The sequence below is a fragment of the Pristis pectinata genome, chromosome 25, assembly GCF_009764475.1.
Source record: "Pristis pectinata isolate sPriPec2 chromosome 25, sPriPec2.1.pri, whole genome shotgun sequence".
Lineage (NCBI taxonomy): Eukaryota > Metazoa > Chordata > Chondrichthyes > Rhinopristiformes > Pristidae > Pristis > Pristis pectinata.
In genome coordinates this window covers 32,027,495-32,052,576 of record NC_067429.1, presented here as the reverse complement: position 1 = coordinate 32,052,576, position 25,082 = coordinate 32,027,495, and the positions used below count along the sequence as shown (strand labels likewise).

Sequence of the window (25,082 nt, the reverse complement as noted above, 5' to 3'; positions counted from 1 at the left end):
TCTGTCTCCAGCCTTGGCATATTGCAGCCTTCTGGAGTCAACAGTGAATTCTCAGACTTTAGGTAATTCACTCTGTCCATCAGAACTGGCCATCCCTGCTTGTCATCATTTTGGCTCAGATCTTCCTCTTTTTATCAGTATAGTCTGGCCACTGGGCATGTCCCAAAGCCCAGCTATTAGCAACACATAACACAAAAAAGCATCATGGGCTTCTAACTGTCATTTTATGTCATTTGGTCTCATTCCACCAGAGATATTGTCCTACCCACCACTCCTGTTACTGAGAACCAACATGTTTTCTCTCTTTCCCAGTTCAGACGAGGATCTTGGACCTGAAAAGTTAACTGTCTCTTTTTAACAAATGCTGCCTGAACTGCTGAGTTCTTCCAGCAATTTTTGTTTTTATTTCAGATTTCCAGTAGTTGTGGTCTTTTTGATTTTCACTTGCAATTACATTGCATCTTTTACTACTTATGAATGTTCCTGTTTTACTGACAATCATGTATATTTTTTTGAAATGTAAACACAGTTGTAATAAGATTGTTTGAGTGAAATTTTACATTGAATATTCCATACAAGAACAAGCTATTTGGCCCAACCATTCCTTGCTGATGTTCATAATCAACTTAAACTTTCACTCTTCTTTCTTTATCTAAATCTATGAACATAAATTGTGTTTTCTTCTTCACACTTGTCCAATCTCTCCTTTAATGCAACTATACATTCACCTCAACTAAACCCTGTGGTAACAAGTTGCGCTGTTGTTGACTATGCTGCCCGACTTTGTTTTGTAGCCTGTTGTAGCATGTATGCCCTGCCACAACTGACGGCTGCTCTGGGATTCTATTTTGAACTGGTATTGTCTCTTGTCATTCCTGACAGCATTTTTGGAGGTTGTATCTCGATTTCTTGTAAAGGTACATGAATGAGAGAGGTATGGAGGGGTATGGTCCAGGTGCAGGTAGATGGGACTAGGCAGAAAATCAGGCCAGCATGGACTAGGTGGGCCAAAGGGCCTGTTTCTGTGCTGTAGTGCTCTGCAACTCTATGACATTCTCACTACTCTTTCCTAATAAAGTTTCCTCTGGATTCCTTGGAGAACGTCTGCTACTGATGTCATCTGGTTATGTTCATCCTCATGTAGAAACATTCCATCTATCCATTCTATCAAACATCTCTCATTTCAATGAACTCTATAAGGTGATCGTTCAGTCACCTATTTTCAAAAGAGATCTAATCTGCTCGTTCTTTGATATAGAACAGTACAGCACAGGAACAGGCCCTTTGGCCCACAATCTCTGTACTGAATGTCAAATTAAGCTAATTCTCTCCTGCCGTACATGATCCATATCGCTGCATATTCATCTAACAGCCTCTTAAATGCCACTATTGTATCTGCTTCCACCACTCCCCCCGGCAGCCTATACCAGGTACCTACCACTCTGTGTAAAAAAAACACTTCCCCTGCACATCTCCTTTAAACTCCACCCCCCCCACCTTAAATCAATGTCCTCTATTCTGGGAAAAAGATTCCAACAATCTACCCTACCTATGCCTCTCATAATCTGACAAACTTCTATCAGTTCTCTCCTCAGCCTCCAATGCTCCAGAGTTTGTACTCGGACATTTTCATCATCATCCCTGCAAGTCTTGGCTTCATTTCCACATCCTTTCTAAAATATGGCCACCACACCTGTGGGTAGCTGAACAGAGGTTCAATATAGATTTATCATAATTTCCCTGTTCTCAGATCTATCCCTCTAGAAATAAAGTCTCATGCTTGACTTGCTTTCCTGATGGTCTCACAATCTTATGGTACAACTTTTAGTGCTTTGTATATTTGTACTTGAAAATCCCTTTGTTCTTCTAACCAATTAAGACTCAGTTACACATAAATAGTGGGTTCACTATTCTTCCAGCAAAATAAATTTATCTGTGTTGAACCACATGAGCCAATTATTTGCCCATTTGTTGCAGTCCTCTTCAGTACTGACTATCTCATTCCATCCCTATTTGGTATCATTCACAACTTCTGAAATTGTGCTCTTAATTCTAGTGTCAAAATCATCAATGCAAATAGTGAAGAACAGGTCCAAGCACTGATCCTTGTGGTCCAAACAGATAAAGTCCACTAACTGATTATTCAGAAATCTCAATGTTTGGCATCTGGTTCACCAGGGCCCCATTTCCCACACTCCGTTTAAACTCACTGGAGCTCAGTTTCTGTTGCTTCTTTTAAATTCACCATGGGCCTATTTCCTGCACTAGGATGACAGAAAAATTTATTGTACTACTGTGAAACATCTTTAAAAATGAATTAAAAGTGTGTTGGAGTATTAGTAGGAGTTATATCCAATAGTTCAGAAAATCTGTCAGTCTGGCACCAAAGTCCTGAGAGTGTTGGAGTTTTACTGCACCAATTTTTGTCCACTGAGAATTGCAACCCTTCACTCTCACTCTGCTTTCTGACTATAAACTAGCTGGCAGCTTATTATGCCACTTCCTCAGACACCACATTTTTTGAACTTATTCATTAGTATATCATGGGAGTCTATCACAGTCTACCAAGAAACTTTTGAAAATATAGATAAATTGTACTTACTCCATTACCAGCATCTATAATTATTTCTTCAAAATTTCAGTAAGGTTGATCAAGCAAGATTTCCCCTTTTAAAATCATGTCAATTATTCATAATATTCTTCCTGTGCCTAAGAGCCATTCTATTCTGTCTTCTGGTGGAATTTCCATTATTGATCCTACTTACTGATATTAAGGTGACTGGTCCACAGTTCCTTGGATACATTCTATGCCCCCTTCTCAGATGCGAGCATTGTGAGCTATGCACCAGTCCTCCGTCGCTCTACCATTTTATCACAAGCTATTACCTATTGGTGGTCATGTGTCTGCTATTCCTCCCACCACCCCCCCCCACCCACTGCCAAGATTTTGTTTAAATACATGGATGCAATCCTTCCAGACCAGAGGCATTATCCTATGTTTGTGAATTCATCTGTTAGCACCTCCTTCCTCATATCATCCAATGTTCCATTTTGCTTGTAAATACCAAGTAAAATAATAATTTGCTATTTCTGCCATTTTTGTGTTACTGAACAGTCCCTACCTGAATGGACCTTTCCCATTATCATCATCCTTTTTGCACTTTTTGATTTGAAAAAGATTTTACTATTTTATGATCCTTTATAACTTAACTTCATAGTTTCTCTTCCTAATTGTTTTTTTCGTTTACTTCTTTCCGAATCCCTTTGAATCTTCCCTTATCATGAGCTCCTCTGCTGATTTTCCCCTTATCTGTAATTACTCCCTTATTGCTCCCTTACATCTTTACGTGTCCCTGGGCTTGAGTTTCTAGTTTGTTTTTTTCCTGCACTCCATTGAACAGTTTCAAATGCTCCCCTTTGCTGTTCGCCAATATTTTTGTCTATTTTATTCTCCGAGTTCTATTCTCAGGCCCCTAAAAAAGTCTATAAAACTGTTTTCCATTATGTTTATGTCTATTTTCACCTTAAAACATAATATTATGGTTGCTAGAGGAACTCAGTGGGTCAGGCACGGTCATGATAAGGGAAGATTCAAAGGGATTCGGAAAGAAGTAAACAAAAAACAATTGGGAAGAGGAACTATGAAGTTTAATTATAAAGTATCATAAAATAGTAAAATCTTTTTCAAACCAAAAAGCGCAAAAAGGAAGGTAGGAATGTGAAAGGTCCGTTCAGGAAATGGACAGTTGGTGTTTTGGTTCAAGACCCTTCATCTGGACCAGAGGAAGGCTCCCGTTCAGAAACGTTGACTGTGCATTTCCCTCCACAGATGCTGTCTGACCAACTGAGTTCCTCCAGAGCTTTGTGTTGCTCCAGATTCCAGCATCTGCAGTCTCTCGTGTCTCCATGTAATGGTTGCTATTGCCTCCATGTTGCACCAGTTTCACTTCTCCTTAACTGGTAAAAGGTGCACTGCAGCCCGGCAACCCACCTGTAGCTCACAGGCATGTATCAGGCAAACAGCTGCAGCAATGGAGTTGTGCAGCAGGGGAGAGCAGTGACTAGAATCCCAGCCACACCACCAATATGATCCCCAGGAACAAGGAGATGTCATTTGACCTGTTTCACACTCCACATGAAGAGGTGGCATTTGAGCCTTAGAGCACCTGACGATCATGGGGAAGCCTAGTAAGGAGGGACCTTGAATGCCATTCTGTTATCATAGCCTGGAAACTCAGATGCTCTGGTAATGACATGCTGGGCAGACGGTGGTCAGCTCAAATAACAATATGATGGGTACACTTTCTTCTGAAATGGCAAACCAGAAGAGAAAGTGTACTTTTTTGCCACGAATACACACCTGCAAGAACTTTTTCCCCTTCTCCTCTTGATCTACTTATGCCCAATTAATATTGGGATAGCTAAAATGATTATTATTCTTTTTTCAACTCATTCCTCTAATGTCTGCCTGGTTCTTCCTGGAACTCTCTTCTATCATTACATGGTTTGTAGATTACATCTATTATAATTGATTGAGATTAAAGACCAACATGGGTTCTATTTTTGCCTTCCTTAAGGCTGTGTTCTTTTCCCTACCCAAGTCAGAGTTGTACAGCATAGAAACGGGCCCCTCAGCCCACCATGTCCATGCCAAACTTTATGCCCATCTACACTAATCCCATTTGCCACTAGGTACGTATCCTTCTATGCCTCACCTATTTAAATGCCTGACTAAATATCTCCTAAATACAGTGATTATATACGACTCTACCAGCTCCTCTGGCAGCGCATTCCAGATATCAACCACTTTGTGTATATATAAAAATCCTTCCCCCTCAAATCCCTTTAAAAATTCCTTCTCACATTAAACCCATGCCTTTCTGTTTTTGATACCCCTACCATGGGAAAAAAATTCTGCCTAACTAGACTCTCATAATTTTATATACTTCTATCCCTTAGCCTCCTTCACTCCAGGGAAAACAAACCCGGCCTATGCAAATTCTCCCCATAACTTATGTTCTCCAGTTCAGGCAACATCCTGGTGAATCTCCTCTGCACCTCCTCCAGTGCAATGACATCCTTCCTATAGTGTGGTGACCAGAACAGCACACAATAGTCCAAGTGCAGTCTATCTAGTGCTTTGTAAAGTTGCTACATAACATTTCCAACTTTTATATTCTATGCTCTGACCTATAAAGGCAAGCATGGCATCTGCCTTCTCCACAACCCTATCAACCTGCGTTGACACTTTCAGAGGGCTATAGACCTGAACCCCAAAGTCCCTCTGTTCATCAACATTCCTTGGCATCCTATATGTCCTATCCCTATCTGACTTCCCAAAATGCATCACCTCACACTTGTTGGGATTAAATTCCATCTGCCTACAATCTGCCAAACTTTTCATCTGATCTATATACTACTGTAGCCTTGAACGAACTTCGTTATTATAAACAACACCACCAATTTTCACCTTATCTGCAACCTTACTAATCATTTATTCACATCCAAGTTGTTGATACATATTGCAAACAAGGGTCCAAGCACCAATCCCTGTGGTACACCATTGGTCACAGACTTTCAATCGAAAGAGTATCCTTCTATCTCTACCCTCTGCCTCCTATCACCAAACCAATTTTGGATCCAACTGGCCAGCTCACCTTGGATCCCATATGCCTTAATCTTCTGGACTAGTCAACTCTGCAAAACCTTGTCAAATACCCTACAGTATGTGACGAGGTTATGCATGGTTGGCCTCCATACAGACAACCTGTATCACCTTGCTTTCAATCAATCTTCTTAGTTACTTCCTCAGGAAACTCAATCAAATTAGTGAGGCAGGATTTTCCCCAGCACAAAGCCATGCAGACTATTCCCTGCCTTTCCAAATGTAATAAGTCCCATCCTTTAGTATTTTTTTCCAATAATTACCTACCACTGCTGCAAGGCTCCCTAGCCTGTAGTACCTGGCTTATCACTGCTGCTCTTCTTAAATAAAGGATCAGCATGAGCTATCCTCCAGTCTTGTCACCTCACCTACAGGAAAGCACACCACTGTCCTAGCTTCCATGTTCTTCATTCCCAGTCCCTTCTACTGAGAAGAAAATAACTTTACCTCGTCTTGCTCTCTACCTTCCTAAATGTCATACTCAATGCTTAATTTTCAGTCCTGATCCCCTCCATGTACGACTGTCTCCAGCTTCCCTGTTTTATTATGGTCACTGTGTGCAATGCTCTACAGACAATGTAGCTTATTTTTTGCAATGAGACCTGGAACTGATGTACACGCAAGTGACTGCCCTTGAGGTCAAGGCAGAGCTTGACCAAGTATGACATCAAGGTAGGTGGAATTTAATGCTGATAGGACGAGGTGGATTTTGGGGTAACTAATAAGAACAGTACCAGGCCCTTCGGCCCACGATACCACCACCTAGGTTACACAAAATGAGAGCAGGCTTCGAGGGAGTATTTACGAACAGAGGAATCTTGATATACAAGTTCAAGGATCCCTGAAGACGGCACCACCTATAGATAAGGTGGTTAAGGTAGCGTACAAGATACTTGCCTTCATTAGCATGGAATAAGAGCTGGGAGGTTATGGTACAACTTTGTAAAAACATTGGTTAGGCCACAGCTGGGGCCCTGTGTACGGTTCTGGCCATGACACTATAGGAAAGATGTGATCGCACTGGAGAAGGTGCAGAAGACATTCACCAGGATGTTGCCTGGGATGGAGCTTCTCAGTCGTGAGGCAACTCTGAATAGGCTGGGTTTGTTTTCCTTGGGGGAAGCAGGGGAAGCTGAAAAGGGACCCAACTGAGATACACAAAATTATGAGCAGCATAGATGGAAGAGGTAGCAAGAAACTTTTCCCATTATCAGTGGTGCAGAAAATCAGAGGACAGAGCGTACCTGCCTCCCTATCCCCTCAGGCATAGCATTCAAAATTCCAACTAATTTTTGGGTGGAAAAAATTCTCCCTCAGATCCCCTCTACATCATTATCTGCTCATGTTCCTCAGTATCAACATTGGTTTGACCACACACCTGTAAATCACTTCAATCATTTTGCTGCAATAAAAGAGTGCGCAAAAAAATACACAGTTCAAGTCGTATCTTTCAATAACATCAGGGCACCTAAAAGCCACTTTTGCAGCCAACAAGTACGCAGAAATGTTGTTAGCCGACATGCACACAAAACTTCCACAAACCATAACGTGAAAGTGACTAGGTGGCCTGCTTACATAGTCAGGCTACAGAATAAATATCACAAAGGTGAAATCGTTTGATCCTGTTAGGAATAATTCTCTGCAACCCTGATTTCCAGCCACCAGCCACCCCCCCGGACGGTACAAACGAGGCCTGGGTTTCGCATTTCCGCCTGTGCTGTCCTCCCGCAGTGCTGCACCGGAGTCAGTCAGCCAGGATGGGGCTGGGCCCTAACCCAGCTCCGTCTGTGGCCATGAGCAGCGTCTCTCCAGCAACCCGGCTGCGGCCCCGCTCCCCACAGGCCGAACTAACCGGGCGCTACCAGCGCTCGTCAGCCCACCGACCGCCGCTCCGCCACAGCCTGCGGCCTCGCTTCCTCACACAGCCGCTGGCCCGCGAACACGGGGAGTGCTCGCTGCCCCTGACCGGCAGCAGGCAGCCCCCATCGCACCGACCCTCACTCACCTCACTCCACACTCCGCTCCGGCCGGCTCTCCTACAGGGGCGGGGACATGCACCGGACGTCCCGCCCCCTCCGCTCCATCCTATAGGTGCATTCCCTCCGATTGACATCCCGGCCGAGCCGGGGAAGCACGATCCTGGTCTGTGATTGGACTGTTCAGCAATCAATCATAGACTCTTCCCGCTGGTCGAGCCGCTGGTTCGGACGGTCGCTGGTGACGTCGCCGAATACAGTCGGAGTTTAGGTTATTTTCCTGTTTTTTCACTTCCCCGCAATAACAAGCGGCCGCCCGTTCGCCGCAAAGCCGCCGCCGTTACTTCAGCGCTGGCGGCGACACTGTGAGTAAACGCCTTCGGGGGTGGGGGGGGGTCGTTGCCCTTTGACCCAGTGACATCACGCGATTTAATCGCGACGTGAAGTGTTGTCGGAGTTTGTAAGTTGGCGGCGCGGTGAGGGCGGAGAGGGGCGGGGGTCCGGGGCTCGGTCGCTCGGTCGGCGGGTCCGTGTGGAGCAGCGGGCGGCTCGCCGTGGGTCGGCGGGCAGTGCGCATGCGCGGCGGGCGGCGGTTGGTGTGCGCGGGCCCGGGGCGGCGGGGCGGACGGAGAGACGGGCGGGCGGACGGTCGCGGTGCCGCCAGCCCACCCTCCCGCAGCGACTCGGGCCGACTGTTGGGTAAGGTGCACAATCCCGGCGATGTGGTGGTCCCAGTGGCCAGGCTTCTCGGGCCTGCTCCTGTCCAAGGCCTAGAGGGGTGCTTGGTCTGCTTCCCACCCCCTGGTCCACACAGTCTCCCTCCCACCTCCTCTTCCCCCACCACTCCCTCTCCCCCCGCCAGCTGCGGCCCCCCACTCCCTACCCCGCCGGCTGCTCTTCCATGCCCCCTTCCCCCTCCCGGCAGCGTTTCCCCTCCCCTCGATGATTTATTATTTCACTGTCTATTTAGTTTTCGTTTTATCGGGAGTACTCGAGGCCTAATTTATAACTAATGGTCTTGTTCAAGTAACTGAGCCCTACCAGAAAAAGAATAACTGAAATAAAGATAAAATGCAAACCAAATAATGCACAAATGTTACTAATTATGACATTAATCAACACCTATCAGTACGAGGAGGAATCTTGTATAATCTTCCTTCCAATATTTTGCTATTGCTTCTGGACCCTGACGTTGTTGCATGAAAGGACACGAAGAAACCACACATGAGACATTGTTGGATAGCCGTCATAAATCCAACCAATATTGCATTGTATGGAGAAACTAAATATTATCAGGAATAGGTTATTCTGCCCTCAAGCCTATTCAACTCCACTGCCGTGATTGTCCCTCTATCCCTGATCTCCCATTTGTTCCAAAAAAGACGAAATAAAGTACTTCATGCATCTAATGTGCATGAGGAAAATGCCTGCTATTGGAGTCTGCAAGAAATTAAATGGATGGAGAGCGAAAAGCCAGTCACTCATGAGATGATGAGGCAATATAAGATTGATGGTCGAACAGAAGGTGTCACTTTCTGTCAAGCACCACTACCCCTGCAGCCAGCATAAGGTAGGCAAGGGTCGGAAAGGAAAATGATACTGTAGGTTCCACAACAAATATGTAACACATCAGCACTAAAGAGATAATATTTGACATTGTTGGACCTATAGAAAAACCAAACACCCAAGTGCCCATCCTGGTCCCTGATTTAACAGCAATCACATTTCCAAGGTGTTCAACAAAAAACGCAAGAGGAGAAATACCACCCAGCAGGATCACTAGTAGACATGACTCTCTTATTTGTAACTGAACTAAACCCTGAGAATCAAGAATGTGACTCAAATCAATACTGTTGCTTGGTCAGGAACCTTAATGTATCAATGCTCTGCTCCTGCAAGTAGTATTAAAATGTCACATAGTTTCATAAAATATAATGTTAGAGTACTTTGTAGCTATATATTTAGCTTACTACCAGCAGCCTTGATTACTGCAATCTCCATATATAACCATAGGCTTCTATTGTTAGTGGTCAAATATCCTGATGATGTGACTGCATTGAGAATTTTATTTTCTTAACAGATTTACATTCTGGTGAACAGCTGTTGTGTAGTTTCTCATTTGTATGGCATTGTTGATTTTCTAATGTTCTGAAATTGTGAAGGACAAGTTGAATGGACTGAAGAGTCTTTTTCTATCTGCCATCTGTAAGATGAATCTTTGGGTTGAAAGATTTACAGAGTTCCTGTAATTCTTGTTTTATGTTTATGCAGCTAAACAATGAATTGGAATAAAGGAGGCGGTGGTGCAAAGAGGGGCTTTGGTTTTGGTGGTTTTGCTATTACACCTGGGAAGAAGGAAGAACCAAAACTACCAAAGGCAGCACACTCCGTATTCGGTTCGCTGGGCCCAACAGGAGGTTATGGGAAAACCCAACCTGCTCAGACACCCTGCTTCTATAAGGTGGGATCTAAGCGGCCAAACTTTGATGAAGAAAATGCGTGAGTATTCTATGCTGTTTGCAGATTGAGAACACAACTTAGAGGGGAAAATGTGAAAGAAATAACCTCATCACTTGTAGGAGCAAGAGAATTTCTGACTTCTTTGAAATTCCAATTTAAACTCAAATAAATGTAAATGATTTGAATTTCCTTCCTTATATTTTTAGTTGTATATTGTGTGTCTTGTGTAATGTGTTTTTGTTTAAATCTCATTTGTCATTGCAAGACTACGATAGATAATACCTATACTTGAAGGTAGTTGTAATGCAAGCTAGACACCTGAATTTATACACCAATGCAAACCAGAAATGAGCTATATATAATATGCATATATTTTCGATATATTAGGGATTCAACATCTGCTTAGTTTTGATAATTCAAAACAAGAGAATTCCAGACAGAAAAAAACAAACCAGTTTCAGAGAAGGCTGCTGATGCTGAAAAGTGGAAAATGTTTTTAATGTGGAAATTTGCAAAGAAGATATTCAGTGGGAATATGAAAGGAATAGTATAAGACTAAGCGGTGCCATATTGGAGAGTGAAGTGAGGTTGAAACCATTAATGTAATGAAGAAACTGTCTGAATAGCTGGCCAGAAATCACACGCAGCCTTTCAGCAAATGGAATGTTGGCCTTTAGTGCAAGGATGTTGAATTAGACTGGTTCTAGGTTGGTGAAGGAACCTAGAATTAGGGAGCCTAGTTTCAGGATAAAGCGATACTGGGATGACCTGAAGGTTGTAAATCTTTGGAGTTCACTTCTCAGGAATGCTGTGGATACTGAGTCTGAGCCTTGGTATACTTAATCAAGGCTGAAATAAAAATATTTTTGGATTGTTGGAGAATTGCAGCAAGAAACTGGAGTTGAGTCCAAGATCTTATTGAAAGGTCAAGCAGGCTCAAGAAGCAAAATGGCATATTATTGCTGTTTCATTTTCATGTTAAAACGAACCCACAAAGTCCAGGCAACATGTTTTCATTTGCATTTAGATTCATCTCACCAGTTAAGGGCCTGTTTCCATGCTGCATGACTATATGACCTGTAGTTTGTTCTCTGAATTTTGTAATTTGGAAGTTTGAAATGGGCTGATCTTAGTCTTATTACTTCCTTCATGCATAAATCCTCAATCATAGTGACAAGATGTATATCAGTAGCTTGAGGTATTGAATGGGAAAGGAAAATTAATATATAGAATTCATAAGGCTCCACATACACACCTCCAAGTACCTCAGATTCAAAATATTTGGGTGCTCCAGATGTTCAACTAGAAAGATGGAATTGCAGTTGCATAGAGCACTGGTTCAGCCCAATTTGTAAGCACTGTCTGTCACTCTCCTGCTTTGGAGGTACTTTGGCTTGGGAAAGGGCACAGGGAAGAAAACTGATATTGTGCACATTGCTCTAAAACTAGGAAAGTTAACTTCAGAGCTTAAGATCTCAGATAATGATCAATGGAGTCCTGGAGGTTCATAGGTGATTTAGATTTAATTGCTTCACACATACAACAATCTTAATCATGATATTTGTCATCAAAAACCCCTTGAGAATCCATATCTATTGTATCTTACTTTTCTACTCTATTTTTTCATTAAATTCCGTAAGATTGGCAAAAAATGATTTCCCCTTTGAAATCCTTGCTGATAACTCCATTATATTTTTGGCTTTAGTATACTTATTGCATTTTTTATAAAGATTCCAGTACCTTTCTTGCCACTAATTTAAAATCAATTGCCTTTCACTTCTCTAGATTTGTTCTGTCTCCCAGTGTCAGATGGTTCGTTATTCCTATATTTACAAAGAGACTCAGAACACATCCAGAAAAGTTTTTAAAAATTGTATGTTTTTTAAATTCCTAAATAGAAATGAGAAATTCCCATAGAACATAGAACAATTACAGCACAATTCAGGCCCTTCGGCCCCCAAAGCTGTGACGAACATGTCCCTACCCTAGAAATTACTAGGCTTACCCATAGCCCTCTATTTTACTCAGCTCCATATACCTATCTAACAGTCTCTTGAAAGACCCTATCGTATCAGCCTCCACCACTGTTTCTGGCAGCCCATTCCACGCACTCACCACTCTCTGAGTAAAAAAACTTACCCCTGACATCTCTATATATACTCCCCAGCACCTTAAACCTATGTGCTCTTGTGGCCACCAATTCAGCCCTGGGGAAAAGCCTCTTACTATCTATCCTTTCTGTGGGTAGCTGAATTTGGTTCCCTATCAATTGATGCAGTCATAGGCTTTGGTGAGGTTGGAAAGGGACATATATAGTGGTTGGCACTGTTCCCTGGATTTTTCTTGGAATTGCCATGCTGTGAAGATCATACCCACTGTGCTTCTGGATGGACAGAATCCATACTGTGATATGGGGAGCAGCTGTTTGGCTACTGGCAGGAGGCAGTTGGGGAGGTCTCTGGAGATGATTTTCCCTGTGGCAGACAGTAGAAAGACCCCTCTGTATTATAGAAACTCAGGCATGTCTTTTTTTTAGAGGTGGTCATGATTGTAGCATCGGCGAGGTTCTTTAGAATATCTTACTCTTCTCAGATATAGGCGATGAGGCTCTGGATTGATGACTGAGGATTTTCACCATTGAATTTTTGGGTTTCAGTATGGATAGCCTCAGCTCCTGAGGCCATTATTTTTTAATTGGCATATGCCCATGACTTCAAGATCTCTGGCTGGTCTGGAATGGTGGCAAGGCTGGCTTGGATAGGCTGCTATAGGATGGAATCGAGTGTGCTTATATCAAGGACAGTATCTCAGATGATGTTGGAGAAATTTATGTGTTTAACCTGCACCCTGAGTCTAGCTTTCACGTGGGCCCCAGTCGCCCTCTTAATTACGGCTCAGATCAGAACAGTACACCAAGAAAATGACAAATGAGACTTTGCTGCCTTTGCCAGACAGCAGTTTCACCCATTCTCCCTGCAAATGAGTGCTCTGATTTATGGTCTTGTTTTTCTGTTGTGACTCTGCCCACCTAATGATTAGTTTTCTTGCAATTAGCCCTTTCTCACAATCTCCATTTGTGTACCTTTTGCTCCACCTGACTATGTCCTGTATCCTAAACACTTCCCTGCTCTAATGACTGTTCTGCTCATCTAACATGACCTTTAAGCCACCTCCACTATTGGCCTGTTTTCCCATCATCCCTTTCCAGTTTGTATGACACTTAAGTTGACCGTATTACAGACTTTCCTTATTTTCTTATAATTCCTAAGATTCTTTCTTCAGATGGGGAGGTCTTCAAAATGTTCCTTGCAGTGACAGTGACTGCCCATATGTCTCTGATGAGGTTGTTTTATGTGCAGTTGCAGAAAAGCCAACATCTTGAGGTCCCTGAGGACTATAGCACTGGTCATCTTCTGTCAACATTTTTGTTGATGCTGGTGTTTTGGGGCCAGGTTAATGGGGATAACAGAGCAGATCAGCCTGTGGTGAATCCATTATCATTGGTCCCTGTGATATAATGGGTGAAGCCTTTGTCATCCCTCGTTGGGATGATGATACAATCTAATAGGTGCCAGTGCTTGTACAAGGATTGTTGCCATGATGTATTATGCTTGTCGCTCTGATGAGTTAGCCTTCCCTACTCTATCCTTGCCAATCTCACTTTGCCAGGGGGTTGCGCTCCTTACCCTGGTGTTGAAGACACCAGGAAAAGCAGTCTTTCTCCCTTTGAGATGCGGATGTGGGTTTTCTCAATATAAAAGATCTTGGTCTCATCTAAGGTCTTAAAGAGTTTGGGTGAATTCATTAATGACCATAGTTTATTGATTCCATGTTAGAGTGAGCCAAAGGGTCATAGACATTCACTAATTCTGCAGTGAGTCACTGCAATGCTTGACCAGCTCTTTCCTCATGGCAAAGTTCTGTCTGTGCAGATTCTTCCTCTTCTGCGTTGCCCCTCCAGAAGCAGGTGTACTCACCACCTTTTTCTTTAAACCGGTTATCTCCTGTCCATTATATCTTTATCTTACCTAGGGTGGTAGCATCAATGTTAAATCATACTAGTTTTCCAGCTATGATCTTGGAACAGTGTTCATTCAGGTCTGTCACTGTTGCTCCCTGCCTCCCTCCTAGATTCCCACGCTCTTGAGCCAGGTCTATAACAGGACCTGTTCCTGGTGCCTGGTTCCAGTTTCACACCTAACCACATCCCCAACCCCTGGTGATGATGGTATACCACACTAGTCCCTGACTCTGGTTTTGTCCACATACCTAACTACATTCCCAGTCCCTGGCTCTGGCTGCACACTTGTGTTCCCAGATCCCAACTCCACTCTCATACCAAATCACATCAGTCCCTGGTTCCACCCACCCAGACCAAACCACACTAGTCCCTGGATCTACCTGCATACCTGTTTGCACGGATTCCTCTGCCCTGCCCACACATCTCACTACACCCATCCCTGACTCCAGCCACATCTAATTATAACAGGCCCCATGTCTTTAACCGCACTGATCCCAGGTATTCCAGTCCTCAACCTCAGGTTCCACCCATACACCTAACAATACTGGCCCCCTATCAGGACACCCATCTAACCACACTGGACCCTGGCTTCAGCTGCACACCTCTATTTCCACTCCCTATCCCCTGGTTCCACCCACACACCTAACCACACTGGTCCTCAGCTCAGGCCAAACTCCCCCCACCAATCCCCCCTCCACTCCACAGCTCCACCTGTGCACTAATCACACTGGTCCCTATCAACACATGTGGGTTGTTCTCAAACAAGTTTACAGAATCCTGTGTTTAATGATGGATTTCCTTTGCTTCAAATCTAATATAAATTAAAATGACAATAAGTATTTTTTCTCCTGTGTAATTTCAACAAATGAAAAGTTTATATTAAGTTCTATTTCATCCACTTCCGTTGTTGCTTGTATTTAGAAATCTTTACACTATTTCCTGGGGCTTCTAGGTATTTTGAAGATGATGATGAAGAAGACAGCTCAGCCAATGTTGACTTGCCGTACATACCTGCAGCAAACTCTCCAACCAGACAGCAGCTCTCTAGTAAAGCTGAGGACTCTGACGACAGTGAAGAGGACCCTTTGGATGCATATATGGCTGAAGTGGAGGTGATTTGAAATTCTAAATTAATTTGTTTACTTTAATTTGGTTGTGGTAATTGATGTTTACAACATATACTTGAACACTTCGAGTTTTATCAACACCCATTGGTTGTACAGTGAAAGCATAGACTGTGGCAAGTGAGAATTTCCCACTGCATTTCAATATCAGACCAGCACTTAAGTTATTGTAATTTATTCCCATTTTTCATGGCCCTTAAATGAGTTAATTTACACTATGATTTAATATTAGCTGCAGGCTGCCCAAAACTTCATTATTTCATGAAGTGGAAGCTGAATGAGCATGAGTTTCACCAGAAATGAACATGATTATGGATGGTACAGTGGTGCAGCTAGAAGAGCTGTCCAAATGTCTTTTCAACTTTGTAATTGTACCTGCCTCTATCACCTCCTCTGGAAGCTTGTTCCATACACCCACCATCCTCTTTGTGATAAACATGCCCTTCAGGTCCCCTTTAAATCTTTACTCTCTCGCCTTAAACCTATGCCTCTAGTTTTAGACTGCTATATGATTCCATCTTTCAGCATCCTACTCCTACATGATTCCATCCTACAGTAGCCTACCCAAGCCAGCCTTGGAAATAGACTATGACAATCTATCTCATCTCTGCCCCTTATTATTTTATAAACCTTTTCACTTCAGGGAAAACAGTCCCAGCCTATCCAGTCTCTCCTTATAACTCAAGCCCTCTAGTCCTGGCGACATCCTTGTGAATCTTTTCTGCACCCTCTCTAGCTTCCTTCCTATAGTATGGCAACTGGAACGGCACAAATATTCCAGGTGCAGTCTCACCAACATCTTGTACAGCTGCAACATGACATCCCAACTGTTGTGCTCGTTGCCTTGTCTGATGAATACAGACATGCTATATGCTACCTTCCCCTCCTTGTATATCTGTGTCAGCACTTTTGATGGAGGTTTATTGTTGGATTTCTCTCAGTCATCTCCAGGAGATAATATTTCATTCTGGGTAACTCCTAGACAATCTGTGAATGTTGGCAGTCCTATTCACACATGTATTTGTGATCTTTGGATTATTCTAGTGCTAACAAAGATGCAGTGCAGCACTCATGGCTACTGGATGATGTTCTGTTTTGTAGGAGTGGTGGAAACAGAATCAATCAGTGTCTTCATAAAGACAATAGATAGGCACTGGACAGAGTAATTTGCAGGGCTTTTGGGAAAGAGGTGAATGGGACTTGCAGGTTGACTCCACCAGGTACTGGCATGGACTCCATTTCTCAAATGGCCTTTTGTGCTGAAGCAATTTTGATTCTGGGCATTCAAAGTCAACCAAAATTCTGCCAGTATTCTAGTTTGTACCAAGGTCCGTTAACCGCTCACCTCTGTGCTTGCTAATATTTATTAGATTTTGGTTAAGCAGTGCTTTGAGACGCTCTCTCCCAGGCAACGTTGTCTGCAGGGTAATCATGTCCTGTCTGTGCTGTTGCATCCAAATCTGCACACGGTATTCCAGGTGTGGCCTCACCAATGATTTATAAAGCGGCACCATTACCTCCCTGTAGTTATATACTATGCCCCAGCTAATGAAGGGTAACGTCATGTATGTATCATCTTTACCATCTACCTATGCTACTGTGCTGACACCTTCAGGGATCTTTGGACTTGCACATCAAGGTCCCCCATCTAAGTTCTTAATATAACAAACAGTGGGGTTCTGTGTATCAGTCCCTAAATTACATCAGTAGTCACAAGCTTCCAATCACTAAAGCAACCCTCCACAGGTTACGCTGTGTCTCCTATTACCAAACTAATTTTGGATCCAATTTCCCAATTTACCTTGCATGGTCTCCATCCTTTTGGGCTAGCTTTCCCTCTGGGACTTTGACAAGTTCCTTACTAAAGTTCATGTAGACTACATCAACTACACTGCCCTCGTCTATACATTTAGTTACATCTTCGAAAAACTCAATCAAATTAGTCAGAAGGCATTTCTTACCAACAAAGTAATGTTGACAATCCCTGCTTTTCTAAGTGTAGCTTAATATTGTCCCTTAGAAATTTTCCAATAACTTTGCTACCATTGACACAAGTCTCTCCAGCCTGTAAATACTTGCCCTATCCCTGGAGGAACCACTTTTGCTGTCCTTCAATCTTCTGGCACCTCATCAGTGGTCAAAGAAGATTTGAAAATCTCTCTTGGGGCTCCAGGAAATCTCCACCCTTGTCTCTCAAAGCGACTGGATTACATGTCATTATTCCCTTCTGATTTATCCACATCTAAAACCTTCTTAATGCCAAACCAAGGGTGTCAGAATCTAGATAGCATGTGCTTAGGCTAATGAGTAAGAGGTTTAGAGGACATCTGAAGAAGAATTTTTATACCCAGAGGGTGGTTGAAATCTGGAACACACTGCCTGAGTAGATGGTGGAAGCAGGTACTTTCACTACATCTGAGAAGTACCTAGATAAGCATTTGAATTACCAGGGCATGGAAGGCCATAGGCCAAGTGCTGGTACTTGGGATTAATACTGGTGAGTACTTGATGGTCAACATGGACAAGGTGGGCCAAAGGGCCTCTTTCTATGCTCTATGACTTTATAAAGTATTTAAATCTCTTCTCAAGAATTGATGTTCTCCACTATTCCATTTTTACATATTACTGAGGATGAGAAGACTTGGACCTTAGTAGTTTTAATTCATTTTCTTGAAACAGATACAAAAGAAATTAAATGACTGGTAACAATGCAGGACTAAAGGATGGGAAGCATTCTCAATGCAATCTTTATGTTGCATTGTTTTCAGTTTTATAGTGTTGAATTTGGTATTCTGAGGGTACAGTCATCCTCTACATTTCATATTGATATTTGTCATCGTACATGCAGCCCACTGATTTGGATAAGGTAAACAGCGATGGGCATCTGTGCACTAGACCACTAAGGAGCTAATGTTCCTGGTATTGGGGAGAATTTGGGCAAAGTAAACAGATGGCAACTGACCTTGTCAAGAATCATCTACTTTTGTTTAAATTGAATGAAATTCATTGATGTAACTGATGCATCAAATCATTTGATAGCCAGAACTGGAACAGTTGTGATTTCCATTGAACTACCTTGTTTTTTTCTAGGACCAAGCAGCAAAAGATATAAAAAGACTTGATGAAAAGGAGTGCGAGAAGAAAAATGCCAAGTAAGAACCATTTCTATTTTAAGTCTTAATTTTGCACAAGCTCATTTGTAATTACATTGTTGTAGTAATCAAGCTTTACAATTCACTTATCCCACAATCAATTTACCTTGACTATCTTACTGGAAAAAGTAAAGCAAGACAAAGTTGGCCATTCTCTTCCAGCCCAATTTGTAACTAATCGCAGAAAATGGCCAAACTATTAAAATCAGAAGGGAAACAAAATACTTTTATAGACTAAGTTCTTTCACTGCCCTACAGAAGTGGCTGAATGGGACTGATGGGAAAACTTTGAGAACCAGCATAAACTTGATGAGCCCAATAGCCTTTCATGTTATATCCAAGTAGGTAATGTGCCATTGATAGTGATAGTGTGGCCCTTGGAATTTTGAAAAATTTTTCTCAAACTTAAAATAAGTAACAAATATTTGCAATTTTTTGATATCTGAATTTCTCGCCAAAATTTCAAAGTAAGGCAAGCTATGGGGCAAAATATAGGAAACATAGATAATGATTCAGCTGGTGAATCATTGATGATATTGTTAATATCGTCAACTGTGGGACTTGAATCCATCAGTCCTTCATAATATGGTGCTAGCAAGATGCAGAACTGGTAGAAAAGTGCTGACTTGAAGCTTTTCTATATGAAGTGTAAAGTAAAAACTCCCAATGCAAATTTTCCTAAAAACTGTCAATTTCACTAGGATGTTTCATGCATTTTGGTCATGGGACCAAAGGAAAGTATCCTAGGTCCCACTTAAGAGTTTAAAGCTTCTCTAACTATATTCTGTGGCTTCCTTATTGATGATTAATTGTCTTTAGTTTATGCTTGGGTTCCCCACGTAGAGGTATTCCTATGGAACAGATGGGTATTTATAAAGAAAATATTTCTCTCCAAGCTGTGTTAATGTTCAACATTAAAAAAATGCTGTTTTTCTGATCAATGTATCAGAATAACCTGCATTGTGCATCATTATTCTAATCTGTTTTGGGTTCTTTATTTAAACTTAAACAATGCAATGTAATGTGTTGTTCTGTGCAGACCCACGAAATGATAATATAGGTATTGCTGTAAACCTTCTGAGAGTCAGATTTTGACTCTGTTGGGCTGAAGTCAGGAAGCTAAGTTTGAATATTTCAATATAAACATAATCTATAAATCTTATTTAACATTCCCTCAGACGTTAGTACTAATGCTGGTTTAACCATGCAGCAATGATAGTTGAGAACACCATCTTTGCAGAAAAATGGTAGTAAGTGTTGACACGCAAATTAAATACTGACTCGAGGTAGAAAACATACCAGCTTGAATGTGATCACTTGAAAGGAGTCAGATTACTGCTGCCAATATCGGCAGTTGACTAAAAACAATTAGCTTCAAGAACACTTCATAGATGGATTTGTTTTGATTTGAGAGTCATTTGTGAAATCTAATATTAGCTCCTGCATCTGCACCTAACCCTTGCAGTAATTGATGTTATTTAAGAATATTTTGCATTACTTATATGGCGTGGCATTGTATTAAACAAAAGAAATGTAGTCTGCTGGAATTATTTCGTAGAATACATCTTTATATAGTTAAAGTCAGTTTATTCCTAAAAATGCCACATGGAAATGACCATGTTATTGGAAAATTTGTGAATACAAAAGTCAGTTTTATATTTTGTCTCTGATTTTAGAACAGGAACACAATGTGTAAAAGATTTTCAAGAAAGTAGGAACTTCTAGGTGTATTCACACTGTGATCATTTCATGCTTTGCTGCATTCACGCTGGGTCTGTTGAACACTTGTAGGGAGTTGGTTTTTCCCTTTGTTTTTACAGGGGTATAAGGGATGACATTGAAGAGGAAGATGACCATGTGAGTTCTTGTACTGTCTTTCTTGCATATACCAAAAAGAATATATTAAGCAAATAATTCAAATTGTTGTGTATCCACTGTAGTCTTTAGTTTGGATCAATTCTTGGTATGTAGCCACAACCTGCCTTATTCTACTTAGTCATGTCGTGAGGTTTTTCTATTGTGTGCATCTGCATGATCGAAGTGGATTCTGCTATCCTGCTGTTGTCTGAATCATTCTTGCAGGATGACTGCCTTGCAGCCAGAACATCTAATGGGGTAGGGGGAAAGGCTAGGATCAGCTGTTAACTGTGCACAAAATTGGTAATTACAGCAGAATTAACCCATTTTTCATATGTTTGTTCCAGCTCCCTACATTTACAGTTATTAATGCACCACTTTCTTCTGTGAAATGTTTTGACCATGCTATCAGTCATCATTGAAAATAATTCTTTGCCTTATGAAAGTGCTACACATATTAACTTGGAACCATATCAATGACTTGGTGCTAACTCTAGGCTGCAGTGGAAGGAAAAATCCTGAATATTTGAAATGGCTGAAAGTGTCTTGTTACTTTTAACTGGGAATTCTAACAGGTTTTTACGAAAATATTGTTCTTCACAACATTGAGTCTTTTCAGAGTAAAGACTTGATGGGCTAACCTAAACGACATTCCTTATATTTTGGAGGGCTCTATTAATGCAATTGCTATGCAATTTCCCCCACTGTTGCTTCTCAAGTTTTTTGAGGAAATAGTATCTCTCTCAATACCGGTAGCAGTTTCTGATATGGCTTTTGGTCATTTGTGTAATCGTAGGTGTAATTAAAGGTACAGTTGATTCCTGCTGCATATATTTAAGACAGTAGTTTAATTAGCTGGTTTTCTATCTCTTAGGAGAATGAATCAATCCTTCCTCTACCCTGCCATGTCTTTTCAAACAAATGCCATACATTGATTACAGAAATAGGTAGAAAGAGGTGAACATATAAGAATATACATGTTAAAAATGAAGAAAACAATTTGGGAGAGGAAGGAGAAAGATGGAGAAGTTAGAAGGGGGAGAGAGAGAGAGAATGAAGTAGGAAATGGGAGGCAAGTAAAACACAAATGGTGAACAGAGGGAGCTGGATGAAAGGGTGAGCTAAGGTCAGGTGAGTAGGGTCAAGTGGGAAAGTCAAGTTGTGAAAATAATAACTGAACTCTTTAGTAAGAGAAAAGAGGCTTATATGAGACTAATAGCTGAAGTGAAGGGGAGTGGGAGAGAGAGAGAGAGGATGGTTCAGACTGGGGGGGAGGGGTGGAGATGACTGGGAAGGGGTTAGTTAGTTCCAACTCATTTACCAGTTGGGGAGAAATGATGCAGGTATACAACTATGATATGAGGGAATGAGAAAATTAGGAGAGGCTAGTGAGAAAAATGAGGCAGGCAGGAAAAACTGGGTGGGGGGGGAAGATATTGAACTGGAGGGACTCAAGGTAGTGAGCGTGCAGAAGAATCCAAGAGAAAGACGGGTAGAGCAAAGAAAAAGGAAAGATTGTCGGGGTGAAGAGAGGAATGTGAAGGGGAGAAGATATAGTCATACCTTAGGAAAGTAGTGGATGAGTGGAGAATGTGGCAAAGGGAGGAAATTACAGAACTATAGAAATTATTGGTTAAAGAAAAAAAAGAAAATTGGAAAATGCTGGTGTTAATTCAGCGCTGCCTGAAATAGATTTGTGGTGACTTTAAGTTAGTAGAAAATGTAACTCCACGATTGTGAATTCCCAAAGAAATAAGTGAATAACTGTAAGGTAATATAATGGATAGGAACTAAAATCAATATGTTTTTATTATAAACTGAATGAAAAAAAAATTGTCCTTTGCATTGTACCAATATTAAGTGGATCCAAAATATTTAAGGATGTCCATTGATTGCAGTGGCACCAGAGCAATACTAAGCTCAGGTACTAGCTTGTTTTTTTTAATAAAAGTTGCTGGTGTTTACAGTAACTGATTTATAGGTATTTCTGTGCTGATGTTTTTCTGATATTTGTCAGCATCCCAAATCTGAGAATCAAATGATTCTGTCACTAGAAGAGCATGAACACAGGGAAATGATACACTGATGCTGATCTTCCATAACCTGAACAAGTTTTTATTCCACATTGCTATGTACATGCACCAATTTACTAACTAATAAGGAGTGAAAAAAATGTCTTTGAAGAGAGAATGGGTGAAATTTGTGGATGAAAATGAATTAGTGGGGAAAAGATAGAGAACACAAAAATGCACATGAATGTCAAAAAGCAGGAAAGAAAATCTGTCCAAGGCACAAACACAGTGCTCAGAAATCACAAAGACTAATAGGGTGGCTTTCTCTGTCTGTATGTGAAGTACATTTAGAAAACAGAAGTTGATGACCACATAGTGTATTGGGGCAACCACCTGGCACTTCAGATTAATTTCAGTGCGAGTCCCTTTCAAATTCTTTGTATCTAATTTCTAGCTATTATGTATTGGATATTCTCAGTCATATTGATCCATTTAGTGAACACTTTGACGTCCTTGTATTTTCAAGGGAATTGATATAGGTTTGTGAAAAGCTTAGTGTAATGAGTAATGCTACGTTCCCTCTCCAGTTTGACTTGTGGATTACATTTATGTGCAGGAAGCCTATTTTCGGTACATGGCTGAAAATCCTAATGCTGGTGTAGTTCAGGAAGAGGAGGATGATATTGACTATGATAGTGAAGGCAATCCCATACCTCCACTGAAGAAAGTGATTGATCCATTGCCTCCCATTGACCACAGTGAGGTAAGTAGAAATCTGAAGAGATTCCAAGCCATATAGCGTATGTCATCAGGATGAATTGAATGTGAGCCTTCCGGACACGAGTGTCTGGCATTTGTGCCCTTTGATTATATCCTGTTTAATGGAATAGTTGGATTCTCTTGTTTTTATTAGATTTTTTTTACTCATCCTTGTTTTTTTACAGTATTATACTAGGAAGTATACTTGTGGAAGGGTTAAGTATTTTCAAGATGTGTGCACTCCCTGGGGAATGTCATTCATTGTCCCAGGAATGTCATTCATTGTCCCTGCAAATGTCTGAGGTTTTCACCAACTTTCCTGGAGTCTGCACCTACAGTATATATTAACTTTCTGACAGCTGTTGAGGTGAAAAGTTGAATTATTTATTTAAAACGATGTTCTTTACCACTTTGACTGCTCACACCCTGCCCAACTTGTGGAGCATTCAGAAAGTTACATTACGAGCAGTTCAGCTAAATTGGGAAAGGCTAATTACAACAGTATTAGGCAGGAGCTGGGGAGAGTAGATTGGGAGCAGCTGCTATTGGGCAAGTCCACATCTGACGTGGGAATCGTTTAAAGGCCAGCTGGCCAGAATTCAGGACCAATGTTTTCCTGGACAATAAATGACAATGGACAATAAATGCCATCCTTATTGTTGATCACTCCAGGACAAAAGAGGAAATTTATGCCTGGAGCCAAAGGAACTGGGTGAGGTACCAAATGAGTACTTTACATCAGTATTCACTAAGGAGAAGGACATGGAGGACAGCGAGATCAGGGATGGGTGTGCTGATATCCCAGGATATGTTGATGTCAAGGAGGAGGAAGTGTTGGGGTCTTGAAGAACATTAAGATAGAGAAGTCCCCAGGGCCTGATGGACTCCATCCCAGGTAATCGAGAGAGGCAAGGGTGGAGATTGCTGGGGTTTTGACAGAGATTTTTGTCTCCTCTTCAGCCACAGTCAAGGTCCCAGTATGCTTGGTCCTTTTGTTCTTCCATAATATTTTGAAATTGAGTCAGTATATAAAATCATTGAATGTTATTGCAGAACTGCATCACATCAAGAGAACTGAAGAAAACATTTTTTTGTAGAAAGATAAATATTTCTCAGATATTGGTCATTTACCATTTTTAACTTGTTAAAACAAGCCAGAAAGGCCAATAACTTATGGTTCCTTTTAGATAGAGTACCAGCCATTTGAAAAGAATTTCTACATTGAACATGAAGACTTGGCAAAGCTTTCACTCATACCCCTAGCAGAACTCCGGCAGAAGCTGAATCTGAGAGTAAGTCTGGCCTTTCATCTACTAACATTTTATATTTTTATGTTGATGTGAGTTACGGAATTCAGTAGCAAGAAGTGTTTTTTATTGATTGAAAATTTCAGTTTATTTCCAAACTGAAATGATTGCGTAATCCTACAGCAGTAGTTGAATTTGGTGCCGGTGACCAAAATGTTGAATGTTTGTTCTGACCGGTTTATTCTTATCTGAATGATCATGTTTTTCGAAGGCTATTTTCCCATTCTGCACATGGCAAAATGAAAGTTTTTATCAGTGTAATTACTATCCTTTATTTTGATCAAAATTTGCCACTTGTATTTGCCAATCATATTAAGCCTCCTCATGATTTTAATGTGTAATGAAAATGTGTAATGCCTGATGCATTTTTTTTGGAAAATGTTGCTACAACAGGATGTAATTTCAGCTCCTGCATTGGAACACCTTACACTCTGAATTTAATAAGCCCATTGTTAGTTTCCTTCAGTGATGCATTTCTTGTGTATGTCACATGAACAATATTAGTTTAAGAAATTCCTTTCTTTCTTTTTCAATCTTTTTATTAGTTTCCAAATTAATACATCGATGATTGTTCTCCTCATCTCTTTGTATTACATGTACAATCATGGCATAGATAATCATAAAGAATAGTAAAATATAAAAAAAAACTGTAGATCCCACGATCTCTTAGTAAATGAATATAATATAAAAGAAAGGAAAGAAAAAGATTTATTGTGTATAGAAAAGAAAGGAAAAAAAATCCCCAAATC

At 41.2% G+C, this 25,082-nt stretch overlaps 2 protein-coding genes across 5 annotated transcripts in view; one reads left to right on the top strand and one right to left on the bottom strand.

The window, feature by feature from the left end:
* strada (STE20 related adaptor alpha) overlaps positions 1-7,735 on the bottom strand; it is a 54,704-nt gene extending 46,969 nt beyond the window's left edge. The window contains 1 exon segment of the mRNA XM_052038445.1: positions 7,671-7,735. The gene's annotated coding sequence lies outside the window, so the exon portion shown is untranslated.
* A 48-nt stretch (positions 7,736-7,783) lies between these two features.
* Positions 7,784-25,082, top strand: part of ddx42 (DEAD (Asp-Glu-Ala-Asp) box helicase 42) — a 49,895-nt gene continuing 32,596 nt past the window's right edge. Inside the window, exons 1-7 of one of the 4 annotated variants that reach the window (XM_052038443.1) lie at positions 7,784-7,912; positions 9,913-10,140; positions 15,075-15,234; positions 18,337-18,398; positions 20,219-20,255; positions 22,884-23,030; positions 24,214-24,318. In XM_052038443.1, coding sequence (XP_051894403.1) covers positions 9,920-10,140; positions 15,075-15,234; positions 18,337-18,398; positions 20,219-20,255; positions 22,884-23,030; positions 24,214-24,318 — 732 coding nt within the window. In that variant the 5' untranslated portion in view covers positions 7,784-7,912; positions 9,913-9,919. Of the gene's footprint in view, positions 8,007-8,042; positions 8,102-8,162; positions 8,341-9,912; positions 10,141-15,074; positions 15,235-18,336; positions 18,399-20,218; positions 20,256-22,883; positions 23,031-24,213; positions 24,319-25,082 lie in introns of those variants that run through there. The other 3 variants (XM_052038441.1, XM_052038444.1, XM_052038442.1) reach the window with 3 other exon arrangements.